This window comes from Lonchura striata, chromosome 26 (genome assembly GCF_050655825.1).
Source record: "Lonchura striata isolate lonStrDom1 chromosome 26, ASM5065582v1, whole genome shotgun sequence".
NCBI lineage: Eukaryota > Metazoa > Chordata > Aves > Passeriformes > Estrildidae > Lonchura > Lonchura striata.
In genome coordinates this window covers 8,832,306-8,850,663 of record NC_140728.1, presented here as the reverse complement: position 1 = coordinate 8,850,663, position 18,358 = coordinate 8,832,306, and the positions used below count along the sequence as shown (strand labels likewise).

The window sequence follows — 18,358 nt, the reverse complement described above, 5'->3', positions numbered from 1 at the left end:
GGGGCGGTCGGCTCCCTGCACTGTGCTCATTGGCGTGGCGTGCGCTCAGCTGCAGGCCATTGGGTGACAGAAATGTCTGTCACCATCCTGCACGAACTATTGGCTGATTCGTAACAAAGGGCGGGGAGGGGGCGGGGTTTAACCTTCCCGCCACGGAAGGCCGGCACCTTCCTCCTCAGGCTCTGCTTCAGGGCGGGATCGCCGTGCCCCGTGCCGGGATCGCTGTGTCCGGACCGGGATCGCCGTGTCCGGATCGGGATCGCCGTGCCCCGTGCCGGGATCGCCGTGCCCCGTGCCGGGATCGCCGTGCCCGGACCGGGATCGCCGTGCCCGGATCGGGATCGCCGTGCCCGTGCCGGGATCGCTGTGTCCGGACCGGGATCGCCGTGCCCGGGCCGGGATCGCCGTGCCCGGGCCGGGATCGCCGTGCCCGGGCCGGGATCGCCGTGCCCGGATCGAGATCGCCGTGCCCCGTGCCGGGATCGCCGTGCCCGGATCGAGATCGCCGTGCCCCGTGCCGGGATCGCCGTGCCCGGATCGGGGATCACTGTGCCCCGTGCCGGGATCGCCGTGCCCGGATCGGGGATCGCCGTGCCCGGATCGGGGATCACTGTGCCCTGTGCCGGGATCGCCGTGCCCGTGCCGGGATCGCTGCGCCCCGGCCGCTCGTGGCCTCCCACCCAAGGGTGTCCTGGGTGAGAACTCTCCCTTTTCCCGGCTACGTGCACTGAGCTCTGGGAGAGCCACCCGTGAAACACCCGGGCAGAGCTGGCACCGAGGCATGGGCACTCCGGGATCTGCTGGGAGACAGCCTGAGAGCCACACATCTGCCCGGTGGGCACCCAGAGGCTCTGGTCCTCCAGCACCTCCGAGTGTTGTCTCTGAGCTGAAAGAGTGGGGTGTGGACAAATCCCTGTCCCAGGAGGCTGGAGGCAACTCTGCTGCAGTCACCAGGGACACCAGTGCCTGTGAAAAGTACCATTACTGGGATGAAGAGTCACAAAATGGAAAGGACTCAAAGCTAAAGGGCCACATCTGGAGAGCCACATAGATTCTACTGGAATCAGTGTAGATCTGGTGTTTAAACTCCAGCTGAAGTTGGATATGAAGTGGGAAGCATAAAAACCCTGTGGTATGTCCTAAGAGTTATATTAACAGAAATATTCCTGCGACTGCCGAACTCACTCCCTAGGTAAAAGCAGCTGCTGTGTGTGCAGGTCTGATATTTGATACCTGAAGTTCCATCCATCCTTCAGGGCCTCAGCAACAGCTTCAGTTTCAGGAAATTCCTTCTTCCTGCACTGAACTGAATTTTTGCAGCAGGAGAGGGATGTGAAACAATTTTGAACAATAACAAAGTGGGTGATTTTTCCTCTTCCTGTATAGATCTCCAGCCCTGCAAGCAGCCTGGATAAAGGTGGTACTTTTAATGGGAGTGTGGTGGAATTGTGCCAGGCTGGATCTGTACATGGAGGGAAGGGATGAACCCCCTCACTCTGACTGATTCCTAGGGCAGGGAACTGACACCTGCTGAGGATGCTGCTCCTGCTGTTATCAACCCCATTGTGATCATTTGAGCCCAAGGCATGGAATGAAACCTGTGTGGGTGTACCCTGAAAGGAAAGAAGGGCAAAAAGCACTCTGGAAAGCAAGGATCGGAGGATTGAGAGAGGATCAGAGGTGGAAGAAGGGAAAAAACTTTGATATAATTGTTTTTCCAAAGAATGATGCCAAGTGTAATGTGTGACTGAAAACCAGGTGGGCTATTTGGCTGATGCCTTAAGTTTTAGCTTTCATATTTTCCAGATTCTGTACTGCATTAGTATATAACTCTAAAATTAATATAGAGTGTCAGCAAGTTCTCTTCACAGTTTAGTTAGACAAAATAATCCTTTTCCAGCCCCAGAACCAAGGACACCATTGCAGCTTCAGGCCCTGAAAGTGTAAACAACAGCAAATTGAGAAGAGCAAACTGGGAGGATGGGACTTCGTAACCTGGAGCTGTAATTGGACAATTAACCCCAGTATGGAAATGGACCAAAACTTATAAAAGTGAGAGAACTTATGACTCTGAGTCCATCTTGGGTGTAGCCTCGGCCAGGCTCTTGTACTGCCCAAGGTGTGTCCTTTGATGGCCTTTTTAATAAATCCCCACTTTATTCCTTTAACACTGTCTAGCTCTGTTCTGCTGCACTATGAAGTAGTCCCCCAGTCCTACAGAAGCTGGTGCTGCTGCACACCCAGAAACTATTCCTTGGGACCTGAAATGCTTTTGATTCAGTTTGACTAAACGGTCACATCAAATCCAAGGGGCTATCAGGGGTTTCTTTAGTACAATCTTTTTCCTGCTGGAGACCAGTACTGTGAGCAGCAAAAGTTTCTTTGTTTCCCCAGGATTTCCCTGTGCCTGGTAATGCTATCACAGCCCCAAGTGCAGATTTGGCTGCAATCCATGTGTTCAGTGAATATGACACCTTCCAAAAATTCTGGGCTAGCTGTGTATCTGTGATACAGTCTCAGCACCTGCACTGTGGGCCTGGGGCTTCTCCAGCAGCTTTGATGAAACTTCTTTGAATGCACAGTTCTACAGCTCTTGCTTTCTGTTCTTTCTCAGAGGAATTGGGTGAATAATGTGTGCACATTCACTTCTGACATTGAATTCCCAAAAACATGACAGCCTTAACCCTGCACCTGCCTGCTCTAAGTGCCTGGGATGACCTGGGAGTTCCATGCACATTTCCCAGCACTCAGATGGACAAGGGCAGCTTGCTGCCTGCATTTTGGCTGGTACTGACTGAGGTCCTGGCTCCTCCTCACCTCCAGCTCACAGGACACAGAGTGTGAAGATTGCTGAGGGCACGTGTGAGAGTGAAGCCATCAAATTGCATCACTCAGGGGGCAGTGCTTCACCACAGCTCCCTTGTTTCAGAGCTCAGGTTCATCTCCTCCACTCCAAGTACAAATCCATGCTGTTTCACACATCCATCCTTAGTCCTGTGCACTCACCCGGCTTTTAGACCTGGCTCCTTCCAGAAGGGTAGGGCCTCTCTGACTGGATCAGCAGGGAGAGGACACTCCCTTCCAAGTGCCTCTTTGTGGAGGCCAAATAACCCAGCCCAGATGCCTGTCTGGACAGTTCCTACACAGGAACATGGCAGATGGGGACGGGGGGGCGGGCAGTGAGTTTGTGAGTTTTCCTGCTCTGGTTTTAGCTGTATCCCATGGCCACCAGCTTTACACCAGCCCATTGCAGGCTGGATCAGGGGGTACCTCAGCAGGGCCCTGCTCCTCAGTGATGGGTTTTATTCTCTGGCTCTGAAAGACCCTTTCTGTATCTAATATATTTGATTTTATTAATTATTTTCAATTTTAGATTGCAGGATCTGGAGCTGGTCCTGGACATCAGCTGGGAGCTGCTGAAGGGATGTGTCATACTCCAGCAGCCACTTCCTTAATATGTATTTCTTTCTTCTAAGGAGAATTACATAACCCAGGTGGGTGGGGACAAATCCTCTGGTGTGCCTCAGGGTGGTGTGGGCAGGGCCCTGGGAAGGAGAGGGATGTGCAGGTGGAGGTGCCCCTGGGATGCACCAGAGAGTAGCAACAGCCCAGTGCATATTGCTGGGCTTTGGCTGCAGAGCAGGATGTTCATCTCCTCACAGACCTGCACATTTGCCCTGGTTTCAGCCAGGACAGGGTGAAATTTTTTCACAGCAGCCATGAGGGGCAGGGCCTGGAGCCGTGTGGGTGGGTCCAGATTGTTATTCCATAGCATGCACTTCACTGCCAGGGTGGAAAGGTGGAAGTGAGGGACTCCCCCTTCCTGAGGGGAGACATTCCCTTTTGGTGGGGGAAAAGCATGGTGTGGGCAGGAAAAACTGTTGGGTGTTGTGGTTTTCCATGTAAATAAATGATGCCTTATACCTTGTGTTATAAATATTGTTGTTATTACTGGTTGTTTTCTTATCTCATCGCTGCTTCCAGTAAATTGTTCTTATATCAACACATGATTTGCACCCTTTGTGCCTCCAATTCTCAATGCCATCCCCTCCTGAGAGCAGGAAGGTGGAGGGGAAGGGGGGCAGTGAGAGGTATCTGGTTTGGGGGAGTCTTGGTGGAGACACTGAATTGGGGAATAGAAAACCACAACAACCTTCTATCTCACCACACAGACCTGCACATTTTATCTCAACTGCTGCATTGCAACAAAGAGAGCAACAATTCGAGGAGAAGGCTTAATCCACTGACCTCAGGCCAAACCTTGATGGAAGGACATGGATTCTCCAAAAGGGTTTTGGGAATGTCTGCTGGGTGCCAAGATAAATCTTTCATTTAGAGCTGAAAACTATTCATAACTAGCACTGAATTAATTCCTGTTCTAAACAGTCCTGATCCAGATGGGCTGGGAATCCTTAAATACAGGAATTACAAGGCAGAAGGCATAGCCAGAGCAGTTGTACAAAGGAAGGTCTCCAGAACCTGAACATGTGCAATAGGCATAGCTCTAATTATATGATTAAACCCTGTTTATACCTGATCCTGCCCCCGCAGGGAGTGTCCAATTAAGTGGCAGGATGTGCCTGAGTTGCCAGAGTGGAACCCCAAAGGGCTGGGCTCTGGTTTTGTTTGTGAGGTTCCTTCCATGATAATTGGAGTACTTGCAGCAGTGTCTGCCCACAGATTAACATTCCATGAGCAAGATTAATATCAGCATTCTCTCCCTTGATCACTTTGTAACCTCACCATGCTATTAACGTGGCTTCTTGGAGGTAATCCTTAAATAAGAGCCTGGTTAATGACCTTAAATACATTTTCTGCTTTTAAATCTTAGATTATTTGTTCATTCAACTGTTTTAATCCTGCTCCTGCAAGCCTGGACTTCACTACCTGCCCTATTTTTTTGTTCTCTGCAAGCAGGGGCTGCTCCATCCCTGCTCACTTTAAATATTGCTTCAGCCCAGACTCTTTCAGTGCTGATTTCCTGCCTTTCCCTGCTGCTCTGCAGTACCAAACCTCCACCTGCCTTTTGGCAAAGCTGAAACAGCTTCTCTGGCAAGTACAGTTGTTTTTAATTTAGAATTCAAAGCCCTCCTGAGGAATTTACCGACTGGGACATGGCCTCTCTGTTCTGGGGTGCTGTGTCTGTGCTGGCCAGTGTCTCAAATGATGCCAGACTTTGCTACCTGAACCTGTACCAGGTTCAGTTTGTTACCTGGAAGTAAACTGTCCCTAGCCTACAAATTTTGTCTTCTCCACACTAACTTTTGATTTAGATACTGAAAACATATCTTGTCTTGCCCTGCTAGAGGAATTGGTATTGGTATCTCTTTTAGGGCAATTAATTGGCTTTTTTTGGGGAGGTGTTCACCTGGAGAAGAAAAGGCTCCAGGGAGAGCTTAGAGTTCTTTCCGGTGCCTCAAGGAGCTCCAAGAGAGCTGGAGGGGGACTTTGGACAAGGGCCTGGAATGCCATGATGAGGGGGAATGGCTTCCCACTGGAAGAGGGCAGAGATGGGACACCAGGGAGAAATTCCTTTCTGTGAAGGTGGGGAGCCCCTGGCCCAGGTTGCCCAGAGAAGCTGTGGCTGCCCCATGCCTGGAATGTCCAAGGCCAGGCAGGACAGGGCTTGGAGTCCCCTGGGATGGTGGAAGGTGTCCCTGCCCACGGCAGAGGTGGAAACAAGATGAGCTTTAAGGTCCTTTCCAACCCAAACCATTTTGTAATTCTTTTAGTGTGGGTAACCAAAATTGCTCATAAAGCCAGATCTCTCTTACTGTGCAGCTTCCCCTCCCTGCTGGTCAGGCAGCAGCACCAGGGACCAGCTCATTCCTGTTCCCAGAGTTGGGACATTCCCATCTGTACCAACCATGTCGCGGGGTCCTTCTGACCATGGAACCTGGCAGAGGTGCAGTGAGTGACTGTGGCAAGCAGTTCCCATCCTGCAGGGGTTTTGGCTAGGGCAGAGTTACAGCTCTCCACAGCATACTGTGGTGCTGTGTTGGGGTCTGTGCTGAGAATAGCACGGAGCCCACAGGGATGATTTAGCTCCTGCTGAGTGAGGAGCTGTTCTACCCCTCACCCTGACCCACCAGCGTTGGGCCAGGGATGCACAGGGAGCTGGGGGGACACAGCCAGGACAGCTGTCCCCCACTGACCACAGGGATATCCCAGACCATGTGATGCCATGCTCAGCCCTGAAACAGAAGGTGAGGGGATGGTGGGGTCTGGCCAGGCTTAGGGCAGTTGGTAATGAGCAGTTGCTTTCTTGTATCACTTGTTTTTCTTGGTTTCTATTTTTCCCTCTTACATTTAAAAAAAATTCTTTTTCATTATTTAACCGTCTTCATGTCAACCCACCAGTTTTCTCACTTTCACCTTCCACTTCTCCTGCCATTACAATGTGGGGCAGAAAACAAGGGGCTGTGTTGGTGCTTAGTTGCCAGCTGGGGTTAAACCATGACACATCCACAGTCCAGACTGCTCCATCTGTGATGGCCAGGCAGCAGAGGCTGGGGGAAGTGTCACAGACCTGAGTTGGTTCTTGCTATCCAAAGCACACACAGGGTGGCTGTACTGAGAATCCTGTGGATTGCTGACCAGTAAAGCAGGTAGGAACAGAAACTTCTCAGTCCACTGTCTCAGATTTGAGATGTTCTGGGAATTCATGGTGACACTGATGGATTAGAGCAGGGCACCAGGAGAGAGCTGAGCACTCATGTCCCCATTAGCCCTGAGGAGCTGAAGCAGTGTAGGCACTGACGTGGCTGGAGAGCTCCAGGTGGTCCTGCAGAGGGATGCATGGACAAGGCAGAGGTGCTGTGCAGGTGCACTGCACTGCAACCAGTGCAGCCAGTTCTGCACTGGCCACGTGGTGCAGCTGCACATGGCAACAGCCTCTTTTCACTGACCTCTGTGCCAAGGCTAATTTCACATCAGTTTAGCTGGATCAGCAGCACAAACTAGTTTGTCTGTGAAAGCAGGGAGGGGGTGCCAAGGAGTGATCCAGTAAACTGCACTCAACTGCCCTGAGTATGTGCAGCACTGGGCACTGTGGCATCACCTCTCCCAAAATCAGGAGCTGTGTCTCGGGTACCATCCAGCTACACACAAGACATTCCCTTTTGGTGCCAACACAGTGGGTTTCCAACAGAAATCCCCATATCCTAGCAGAGGCCTTGAGGAAAGGGAAGGAACCTGTGGAGCGCTGGCACCACAGCCAGGCTGGGACACCTGTGGCTGCAGCAGGGATTGAGCTGAAGTGGGCACAGAGCCCCCAGATTGCTGCATTATGCATAGTTATGGCCCTCACACTTCGGTGTTCCTCATCAAGGGAGATCCCTCCTTCTGAAGCCTAAAGCTGCTCTTTTCTCCAAGCTTTCTCTTCTTTCTCTTCGGCAGTTGGGTCCTATTTGCCGAGTCCTGGTCTATTTTATGCCAGCCCCTTGGACCTGTCATGGCCCGGCAGAGAGAACCAGGTCCTCCAAGAGAACAGGAAAGCACGAGGCAACAAGTTCTTGAAGCCATGTGCTCATGTTCCACTGCCAGATATTCCAAATTACCCAGCGATTCTGCAAGGAGCTGCGGTCTGGATGTTTGCCATGGAAAGAACCTAACTGCTCACAGTTCACAGCAATCCAGGCAGCGTGGAGAGCCAGCTGCTTCAGGAGGGGAAGGATACCTGTGCTGACACGGCTTTGCTCATTTTCCCTTGCTCTCAGGGCATCTCTTCCAGCTGGGTTGGAACAATGGCACAGGGTACTCCAGGCAGCAAGCAGACGGAGCGCTCTGCCTCTGCACGCACAGCGATTACAGCAACTGTCTGCCTTCCCGCAGGGAATTCAGAGCCTCCTGGAAGATAAGGAACATGAAAGGGGGAGCAGAAGCCCAGCTGAGATACACACACTCCCTGCTGCTTCCCCAGCGAGGAGAGGCGGGGACAAGCACGTCCACGAGGGAATCCTCCCAGCGCAGCTCTCGGACCCCATCAACACACAAATGACCCTGAGAGACTCGTGAAGGACAGACCCGCCGGCAGCTGCACCCTGTCCTGCCGGGCTGCTGGAAACACACGGCTCTGGCTCTCTGCTTCGGCCTCCTGTGCGGCTGCTGTGGCAGCACATGCGCCACTGCCACGTCCAGCTGCATTTCTGGGCTCTGCATTTCTGTCCAGCTGCAATTCTGGGCTCCAAACCTGCCCCGGGCTGTCCTGCCCAGCTCAGCCCACACGGCTGAGAGGCAGGTGCCCTTCCCTCCCTGGCACGGTTCTCTCCAGGCAGAAGCTGTTTCTGACTAGTTCATGTCTTAAGCCCCCAGGAAACGGCCCTGGGATGCGCAAGGGACAGATCCTCCCCCCAGGTGTTCCCACCCCTGCAGCTCTCCAGAGTTCGATGTGCAGCACTTCAAAAGCCAAACTGCAGCAACCACTGGGATGGACTGTGCCACACTCCCTTCAGTTTTAGGGAAGATGCAAGAAACATTTTTTCCAGAGCTGCTTCCCCCTCTCAGAGGATGGAAGTGTTATCTCAGCAACCCTGGAACCTGCTCACTCTTCCTCAGGGATTGCACAAAGGGAGCCAAGCACACGGTTTTCACTTTGTGTAAGATTGGGTCATTTTCAGGTGCTGGGGCACTCACCCCAAAGCAAATTTTTGTGAAAACTGGCTTCTCTCCCCGATCCAGCCCCACAGGTCAGTAACTCTCACCTGGATTGCTGGGCTGCCATCTCCCTCTTCTCTGTCACTGAGGGGCCCAGCTGTGCTCATGCCAAAGCTGCACCGGAGGGACCTGGCTGCCTCACAACTCAGCACTCAAGTATTTATGCTGAAATGTGTAAAACTGTTGGTTGAAAGAGAACAAAGCTGGCTTTGATAAAAGCCCTCATGTTCTCTCTGCATTTTTATGGCCAGTTCCACTCATCTGCTATGGATTTTGTCTCCAACCATCTTCAAAATACTTGGTGGGTTTTTGGCAAAATACTTGGTGTTTTAGTGTTTCTTTGATTCTGGAGTTTAGCCTGCATTAACCTGACTCTGTGGGAGGCAGGGATGCTTTTCCTGTACCAGTTGTCCAAGAACCCTGAAGCTATTTAATCTCAATTGTTTCCTTTCTTCCTACTTCTTGCCAGTGAGTGTAATGTCAGATATGTAAAATGACCTTCAGGGAAATTCATAACACATTTCAGAAATCCCTGTTCTCTCGAACAGCTCCCTACAAAACTGCCTGTGCTGATGGGGCAACCCCGGCTCACACAGAGGTTTAGGGAATGCAGCAAGGTGAGCTGTACAGGACAGGGAACACCACAACCACCTCCTGGGCCAAGCTGGCCCTGCTTTCATCAGCCACAGCTCTTCTCTGAACTCTGCTGAGCCATTCCCCTCCACACCTGCAGGCAGCAGGTCCCACAGACACACTGTGCAGGTGCTGCAGTGATCTCACTGTCATCCCTGCTGGCTTCCTCCGTGAGGCCACAGCTGGATGGGAGAGCCCTAGGACACAGCAGGGAGCAAACAGCAAAGTTCTCCAAGATACTGCTTCAAAGCCCACATTGTCACCACTGCCCTGCTGCAGATTCCCTCAGTAAGAGGTGAGGAACCAAGGAGGAACCAGGCCTTTTGCTGATGTGCAGACATTGGGAAAGAGGGAGCCTTGAATCAATCCCAGCCCCTGCTCCACGCACCACATACCTGATTCAGTGAAATGTAACTCATTTAGGGAAGGAAGAGTGTGATCGTGACCTCTGTGCAAGGCAGGACTTGTGGCAGTTCCCCAGGACAGCTCAGCTGATCTCACAGCCTGCAGCTGCCAAAAAGGAGGGATGGCCTCCATCCTGCCACTGCCCCTGGAGCGTCTCACAGGCTGCATATGTCAACCCAGCAGCCAAGAAAGGCAGCTTTAGCCTAAGTTATCAAATTGAACATACAAAGGGTTCAGCAGCTGCTTGAGGGGGAAGTTTGGGTGGGAATGGGAGCAGAGAGGTGAAGCTACAGGACTGCCAATGTCAGCCAGACTCAAACCATGGCTCTGGGCTGTGAACCCATCCCAATACCAGAGCCAGAGCGGACCAAGGTCTGCTTTTAGCCATCCTAAGCAAATTTATGGCATATAAACCCCTGACCCATACAAACCAGGCATGCCTTAAATCCACACTGGGAAGCAATTAGACAAAATTGCTATTATTTGCCCCCTTGAACCTTGTTGGAGGGATTGGCTGGAGCAGAGGACGCAGGTTTGTTCCTGTTCCCTCTCAAGGCACAGCTACATCTTAACACAGGATGGTCTCAGGAGTCAAATCTATGCAGACATTAAATAGAAGAATGCATTTTCAAATTAATATAAAGTGATCTACATGTGGAAATAAGAGTTTCTGCACTGTCTTGGTGTTGACAGAAAAAGGCTGCAAGATGAGCTTTCCCAGGTCCTACGTAAGTGCTCCCCATGCCTGAGGGTTGTCTACCCTTATTTTCTAGGAGTTGCCACGAGCAACTGGAAAACAGTTTTTCAACATGCTGGATAAAAAGCAGTGAAAATATTTGTGAGTCTGTGAATTTTTATTAGCACAGGAACGGTGCAGCTTCAGCAGATCCCAAACCTGGTGATGTGTCCAGTGAGCAGCAGCTGCTCTTCCCCCAGGCCACGGGACACTCCTCCCCCAGAGCTGCACTACTGGCACAGTGGAGCTGCCTGAGCTCAAATTCTACAGTGTGCTGCCTTTTCCCCACCTCCTGCCCACCCCCCTGAAATTCTCAGTCACCTCTGGGAACATGAATTAGCCCAGGTACTGAGAGCTGGACTGCACCGCTGTCCCATCACCTGCCCCAGGTCTCTGCCTGTGCCACCAGCACTGCAGGGCTGTTTCTCATGGCCTCTCCAAGCTGCAGGAACCCAAGACCCTACCTGAGGCTGAATGATGCCCAAGATTGCACGGCATTAAAGCTTCTTCCCAAGAATTCCCATCACACTGTTCATTTCTTCTTAGCATTTTAAGTCTATGTGATCCTATTTAAGAGCCAGCAGAAAGCAGACCTGCATCCATGGAGTATTCAGCTCCCCTCTTCCAGCAAAGAGGAGCAGGAGCTCAGAGCACTCTGAGGGCTGTGCTGAGGTGGATTTTGCTGCTGCCATTGCAATGTGAAGGCTTTGACCTGAGCTCTCCCATCTCTCCAGGGTCTCTACTGGCAGGGAAAGTGGCCACCATCCTCCAGCTCCTCCCAGTGCCACCCACTACTCAGGAATCCACAAGTAACATTTCTTGGAGGTCATTTACTCAGTGTTACTCAAGTTGATTTCCACAGTTCTGCACAGTGGCTCCTTCAAAATGAGACTTGTGCAGTGCAGCATATTTAGGTAACATGGACTCTAAGTGGGGCATTACAGGTCAGAACACATATCCTAAGAGACAACAATCCAAATGAAAGTGTGAAATTAGTGATGTGATCCCACCATTTTGCCATGTCTGTGCAGAAGCCAAGTGAAGCTCTCTTGTCCTTTGAGGCACATCTCCTTGATGAACCTGTGCAGTCCTTGGGCTTAGGGCTAAGAGACAGGAAGGGCAGGAGGGAAGAAGCAGTTTCCATGACAAATGTCCGTCTGACACACTTAGCAAGGACACAGCACAGGATTTGCTTCCTGCTCCAGCGAGGCCTGCAGCCCCCAGACCACAGTTCTGCTTCTCTCCTGCCCTGATAAATCCTGACTGCCCACAGCAGAGGTTCCTGACAGAGCAGCCCCTGAACAGGCCACACATTAAGGCAGTGTCTCCAAATCATAGAAGCGCAGGTGCTCAAGCACTGCAGGAAGAAGGGACTTGTTTCTGCCCCTGCTGCTGTCAGGATGCCTCTTCTGGAGACTCATCTGAGGCTGTGCCTGCCCTACAGAGCCCTGCCAGCAAAATTGTTTCATTAGAGGGGCAAGGGAAAGTTCTTCCCACAGACCTGGGGCAGCACACCAACACCCCACCTTGAGTTTGGTGGCACAAACATGTCCAGCACCCAGCAGGGTGACAGCTAAGCCTTCTCAGCTGGGTTAGTACCCAAGTGCTCAGGAGCAGAGGACAGTGATATGTCCCACAGTGAGGTACAGCACCAGGGACCCCAAAGCATCCCTGGAGAGCTGTTCTGTCACCCACACAGGGCTCAGCAATGGAGCATGAGCTGGGCCAAGATTACCAGCAGTGATAAATGCAGGGAGAACCATGGCTGCTGCAGCCTCCTTCCATTTTTAATTAGCTCTTAGTGCCCAGCTTTTAAAAGGCAGAAACCAAAACTGGTCACAATATCCCAGATTACTCTTACCACCAGGTTTTACAGAAGAGAAAGTCCTTCCTGACATCACTATTTAACACACATACATATGTTCTGACATGCTTCAGCACTGCCTGTCCAATGATTCAGATGCTTTTCAGGTTGGAATCTGTTCACTCTTGCTGCCTGAAAGCTCTATGCTCCGACACATTTTCTTTGTTAGCTGTTCTATCAGTTTATGCTGTCTGCACATTCTACCTGTGTTTTGTTCCCAAGTACTCAGTTAACAGAACTGCACACATTAGTGGAATGCCTTACACTCACTTCAGGTGCTACAGCTGTCAGGTGGGCTGAGGTTTTGGAGAACATAAATGTTAGAGCTTGGGCAGCAAACATTCCTTCTGAAAATCAACAGAAGATGCAGCCTTAAGCCCTGGAACTGCTCTGGCTGCAGGACAACTCAGTGCAGCAGTCCTGTCCTCCTGTTGCCTTGTCCCAGTGCTCCCAGATGGTGTCACAGGGCCACCAGCATGAGAGACATCTCAGCCCCCTGGAGCAACAGCAGCCACCGGGGAAGTGGCACAGCAGCCTGACTGGGGCAGATTGGGCTACAAGGCAAAAATGTCACGGTGAGTTGTCCCTGCAGGGTACAGGGACCCTCCCGCCACCAACACTCTTCCCGTGTGGGTGCAGGTGAGGAGCTGGCTGTGGCAGGGCTGCAATTCCTGACGCTGCTCAGCCTGTGGATCTGGGAAATGGGGTGACCAGCCGAGCTGCGGGTCAGTCACACCGGGGAGCAGGCAAGCTGTGGCCAGCCGGGCCGCGGGGCAGCCGGGCCGCGGTCCGTCGGGCTCCGGGGCGAGCAGCCGCGGTCAGCCCGCAGGGCTGCCGGGCTCGGGGCCGCCGGGGCTCCCGGCCGGGCCCGGCGTCACTCGTGGGCCACGCGCTCCAGCGCCACGTAGAAGCTGTCCTTGTCGTCCAGGCAGTGCCAGCCGATGGGCCCCGCCTCGCAGTCGGCGCACACCAGGAACTTGACGTTGCCCACGTCGCGGGTGAAGCCCACGTTCTCGAAGGAGAACATGTCGCGCACCAGCCAGTGCTCCCGCAGCACGTCCCCGCCGCCGCCCGCCGCCGCCGCCGCCTTCTTCCTCATGGCGGGCAGGAGGAGCTGCGGAGACACGGGGCCGTCAGCGCGGGGCCGGCACCGCCCGCCTCCCCCCGAACCCCCCGGTACCTCACGGCGGGCGAAGGTGGCGGCGCCGGGCAGCAGCACCCGGGAGCCGCAGCGCTGGCACAGCACGGCCCGCAGGTTGCGGCCCTGCGCGCACACGAGCCCGGCCGAGCCCGGCGCGGCCGCAGGAGCAGCGGCGGCAGCGGCCGCAGGCGCCGCCGGCTCCATCTCCGCGCAGGGCGCCGCCATGGCAGGGCGGGGCCGGCGCGTGACGTCAGCGGCGCGCGGTGACGTCAGCGCGGCGGCCCCGCCCCGCTCCCGTCCCCGGGAGGGTCCGGGAGCTCCGGACTGGGAATCCGGGATTGGGATCCGGGATTGGGATCCGGGATTGGGATCCGGGATTGGGGATCCGGGATTGGGGATCCGGGATTGGGAATCCGGGATTGGGATCCGGGATTGGGAATCCGGGATTGGGATCCGGGATTGGGATCCGGGATTGGGGATCCGGGATTGGGATCCGGGATTGGGAATCCGGGATTGGGGATCCGGGATTGGGATCCGGGATTGGGGATCCGGGATTGGGAATCCGGGATTGGGGATCCGGGATTGGGGATCCGGGATTGGGATCCGGGATTGGGGATCCGGGATTGGGGATCCGGGATTGGGATCCGGGATTGGGATCCTGCGCTGGGATCCTGCACTGGGGATCCTGCACAGGTATCAATGGGATAGGGATCCTGCACAGGAATCCTGGATTGGGATCCGGGATTGGGGATCCTGGATGGGGGATCCTGGATTGGGGATCCTGGATGGAGGATCCTGGATGGGGGATTCTGCACAAGAATCCTGGATCAGGGATCCTGCACTGGGATCCTGGATTAGGGATCCTGCACTGGGATCCTGGACTGGGATCCTGCACTGGGATCCTGGGTTAGGGATCCTGGATTAGGGATCCTGGATTAGGGATCCTGCACTGGGATCCTGCACTGGGATCCTGGATTGGGGATCCTGCACTGGGATCCTGGATTAGGGATCCTGGATTAGGGATCCTGCACTGGGATCCTGCACTGGGATCCTGGATTAGGGATCCTGGATTAGGGATCCTGGATTAGGGATCCTGCACTGGGATCCTGGATTAGGGATCCTGGATTAGGGATCCTGCACTGGGATCCTGCACTGGGAATCCTGCACTGGGAGTGGGCTGAGACCCCAGCATGGGCTGAGACCCTGGCACGGGCTGCCTCTGGATCCCTGGCAGTGTCCAAGGCCAGGCTGGACGGGGCTTGGAGCACCCTGGGATGGTGGAAGGTGTCCATGCCCATGGCAAGGAGGATGGGATGAGTTTTAAGGTCCTTCCCACCCAAACCCGTCTGGGATTTTCTGGTTCCCTGGGCATCCTGGACTGGCAGGAGTTGGCAGTGCCGCATCTCTCGTGGCCTGCCCACAGGGATCGTGAGGGACAGTCACTTCCTAGGCATGGGAGTCTGGAGATGGTTGGATTCGGGGTTGGAGAAGGAGCTCAGTTGATGCTGGACAAAGGCAAATTGTCTCCCTTAAAAGTCTCCACCAATGGAGATATTCCAGAACCATCTGGAAGCCATCCTGTGCCGTGTGCTCTGGGATGGCCCTGCCTGGGTAGGGAGGTGGGACCAGATGAGCCACTGTGGTCCCTCCCCCCCCCGACCCATCCTGGGATTCTGTGAAGCTGCAGCACATCTTTGCATGGAGTGACTGCATCGGCACCTGGGAGAGCCCGGGATGCTCTAAAGCAGCTCTCGAGGCTGCTTGGCACAGAGAGAACCCCCTTGAGGGGCTGACACTGGCTGCGTGTTCCTGGATGTCCTGGTTCAGGGCAAATTTGGGCAAAGAACCCCAGAAAGGTTCCTTTAGGAAAGCAGATGCAATTGGCCCCTCTCCACAACCAGTTTGGGAAAGATACCTCTTTAGAGAAAAAGTGGGAAAAACCTGTTTATTGAACAAGCAAACTTGAACAATATTAAACAATAAAACTTCTTGCCACTCCAAGTGAGAGACAAACTCAGAAAAATCCCCCGGGCTGCAGCTGGGCTCACTCAGTCTCTGATCAGTCCCTCAGTGCTGGAAATGCCACGGCCCAGGCCTGGAGCTGCTGCTGCTCTGCTGGTGTTCAGTCCAGAGCAGGTCCAGAGAAAGGGAAAAAAGCACAGTTCAGGGAACTTCTTTGTCTCAGCTAGCTAAAACTAACTAGGAAAAAAGCAAAGGAGAGCTCTGTCCCGCTGTCTGTCCGTCCGCAGACGCTCAGTCCAGGAGCAGGAATGTGGAGGAGGGAGTGCAGTTCTTGAAAACAAACCCTGCACTTCCTCCCCCCCCACTTCACTCCTGGAACAAAAGTGTAGAATTTATTATTCAACATAAACAGGGCAGACAACTGGGGATAAAGGCAGCACACAGTCAGCCTAGGGCACTGGAGAGGGGAGCAGAGATCAGCCTGACCCCACAGAGCCCGGGCAGAGCAGGAGGCAGTGCCAGGGCTCCGGGCAGTGCCAGGGCTCCGGGCAGTGCCAGGGCTCCGGGCAGTGCCAGGGCTCCGGGCAGTGCCAGGGCTCCGGGCAGTGCCAGGGCTCCGGGCAGCAGTGCTGGGGCAAGGTCCTGGGGCCCAGGGGACTCTGCTGCTCCCCACTGAGCACCTTTGAGCCACTCTGGCTGGTTCCTGCCCTGGGATGCTGCTAACACCCCCCTGTTGGTGTCAAGAAGATTGAAAGAGGCCTTTTGATTGAGCTACTGCTTCTTTGGAGGGTAGGCCACATCCCAGGAAAGTCCTGATTTGGTGTAAATATGCCCCATCCTCCTGCTGTCTCACTTCTGACTGTCTGCTGCCAAGAGCCCTCAGGAGAAGCCAGAAATGGGAGATGATATTTGAGGTAAATATTCACTGATATTCACTAATAAAGGTGAGGATTTCAGCAGCAATGCAATATCACCCTGTTCTTCTAGAAGTTTTAAAGTTCTTCTAAAAGTTTGCTATGCCTTCTGATGTTTACGTATTTCTACTAGAGCTTCTCACGCATGTTCATGTAAATAACATTGTTTTGCATTCTTCTTCGTAAAAAGAGAAAATTAATAAACTGTTAGTTTAACCAGTGTAGTTGGCCAAGTAACAATTTCATCCTCCAATCCACTACCACTTTTAAAATTCTATATATTACAAAGTCAGAAATAAAGTTCCTTCCTTTTACTCTCTTTTCCCTCTTTTCCATCTAACGGGAATGTGTTGGTTATTTCATGTTGTAGTACAATGAAATCTGCTGAATCCAGCTGCTCACCTTGGGCTCCAGCCCTGGGCAATGCTGACACGAGCTGGGGTGTGAGTGTAGCTGGGAGACATCACCCCACTCTCCTGGGACCTGTGCAGGTGTTTCTAAGGCACGGGCAGTGCTTGGGGCATTTGAGCTCCTGAGCCCTGTCTGGGTGTGTGTGGGGAGCCAGAGCAGGACTCGAGAGGGGAGCAGAGCTTGAGGAGGAGAGGAGCTCAGCAGTGCCCACTGGGCAGCCCTGGGGCTGCACTGAGCCAGGCACAAACCAGCCACAGGAAGGGGACAGGGTCCAGACCTGTCCCACGGGAAGGGGACAGGGTCCAGTCCTGTCCCACAGCCAGAGCCACCCGTCTGGGGGCTCAGGGAAGTCACAGAACTCCCATGCCTGGAGATGCTCTGGACTCAAAAGAACCTGATCCAAACTGGACCAGGGTTACAGACCACCAGATTGCTCTTCCCAAGCAGTTATCCTTGAATTCTGTGAGTTTCTTCCTGCTCATGTAGGTGTCAACACGATTTTGAGAAAAACACCCCAGAACATTCCTGGGAGTTCAAAGCCATCCCTGCCCTGGCAGCTGACTCGGGCTGCCCCGGAGGCACCTGAGCAGGGACAGTCCACTTCAGTGTCACTTCTCTCTCTCCAGAGCTTCAGAGCCTCCCCATGGGTCACTCCTGCCCCAGACTGTGACATTCACATTCTCTAGACAGAGAGACAATTCTGTCTCTCAGGAGGAGCACAGAGAGAAGAGAAAACGATCTTTATCTCTGCTCCTTTGTTTTGCCCATGTGGAATGTGGTGTGGAGATTGCTTGCCTGCAGTGATGGCTGGGTTGGATTCTGGGGAAGGTTGTTTGGGCTCAACGACCAGTGGGATCCAGCTGTGGCTCAGACTCTCAGCAGAGAGTCACGAGTTTGTAGTCAGGTAAGTAAGAGGTATGTATATAGAATAGTATAATATATCTTTAAAGAGTATCTCTTTAAATGTACTATAGTATACTTTTAATAAAGCAGATCCTTCAGCTTTCTGATCTGGAGCCAGACATCATCATTTGTTCCCTGAGCTGGGGTTCTCCGTGTTTTTACAATACCAGACCAGCGAGGAAAGCTCTGCTCCTGCCCACCATCTGCTCTGCAGGAGGGTCAGTGGGGGAGGCCTTTCCCTCCCAGTCTGTAGCAGAACATGCAGTGACACATTTGTAAGGTTGCCTGGTTGTACCACGTGTGCACATCCTCATTTTGGGGTAACACAGGCTGTGAGGGGTGAAATCCCAGCCAGATGCAGGGGGAAGGTGAGTCCTGCCTGCCCTGGGGAGGCTGGTGCAGGATGCAAATCCCCACTGCCAGTGCTGCATCTGCTCTCACCTCGTCACATTAACGTGAGATGGGCACTTGTGCCCCAGCCCGTAACCCCCGAGGGGCACAACACCAGCTGATGTCTCCAGCTTGTGGCCCGAGCTGCTGCTGGGCTGGGCTGGCTGGTCAGGGCTGGTGGCTGGAGTGGTGGCTCTCTTTGTTACAGTCCTTGTGAACAGTTCAAGAGGTAAATAAAAACCCACTAATAGGATCCTTGGTCAATTCTTAAGTCTTGGATGGGAGCTTTCTCTATTGAAAACTCACCCATAATTCTGTCCTTTAGCGTTTTCTGCTGGATTAGT

At 53.4% G+C, this 18,358-nt stretch overlaps 1 protein-coding gene and 1 long non-coding RNA gene across 2 annotated transcripts; one reads left to right on the top strand and one right to left on the bottom strand.

Annotated features, from left to right (window-relative positions):
* Positions 1 to 165: 165 nt before the first annotated feature.
* On the top strand, positions 166 to 4,007 carry LOC146765306 (uncharacterized). Its single transcript, XR_014950189.1, has 3 exons — positions 166 to 1,758; positions 1,901 to 2,119; positions 3,374 to 4,007. It is a non-coding gene; the product is annotated as an uncharacterized LOC146765306 (long non-coding RNA).
* Positions 4,008 to 10,528: 6,521 nt separating this feature from the next.
* Positions 10,529 to 13,673, bottom strand: RABIF (RAB interacting factor). The gene is made up of 2 exons (XM_021527717.4): positions 13,474 to 13,673; positions 10,529 to 13,407 (listed from the first exon to the last, which is right to left on the bottom strand). The coding sequence occupies exons 1-2, from the start codon at positions 13,657 to 13,659 to the stop codon at positions 13,168 to 13,170; spliced, it is 426 nt and encodes a 141-aa protein (XP_021383392.1). The 5' UTR covers positions 13,660 to 13,673; the 3' UTR covers positions 10,529 to 13,167.
* Between the last annotated feature and the right edge of the window lie 4,685 nt (positions 13,674 to 18,358).

Excerpts from the sequence above, each read along its gene's own strand:
- RABIF (XM_021527717.4), bottom strand. The coding sequence starts at position 13,659 with ATGGCGGCGCCCTGCGCGGAGATGGAGCCGGCGGCGCCTGCGGCCGCT. Across the intron at positions 13,408-13,473 it reads CCACCTTCGCCCGCCGTGAG|CTCCTCCTGCCCGCCATGAG; the intron begins GTACCGGGGGGT and ends GTGTCTCCGCAG.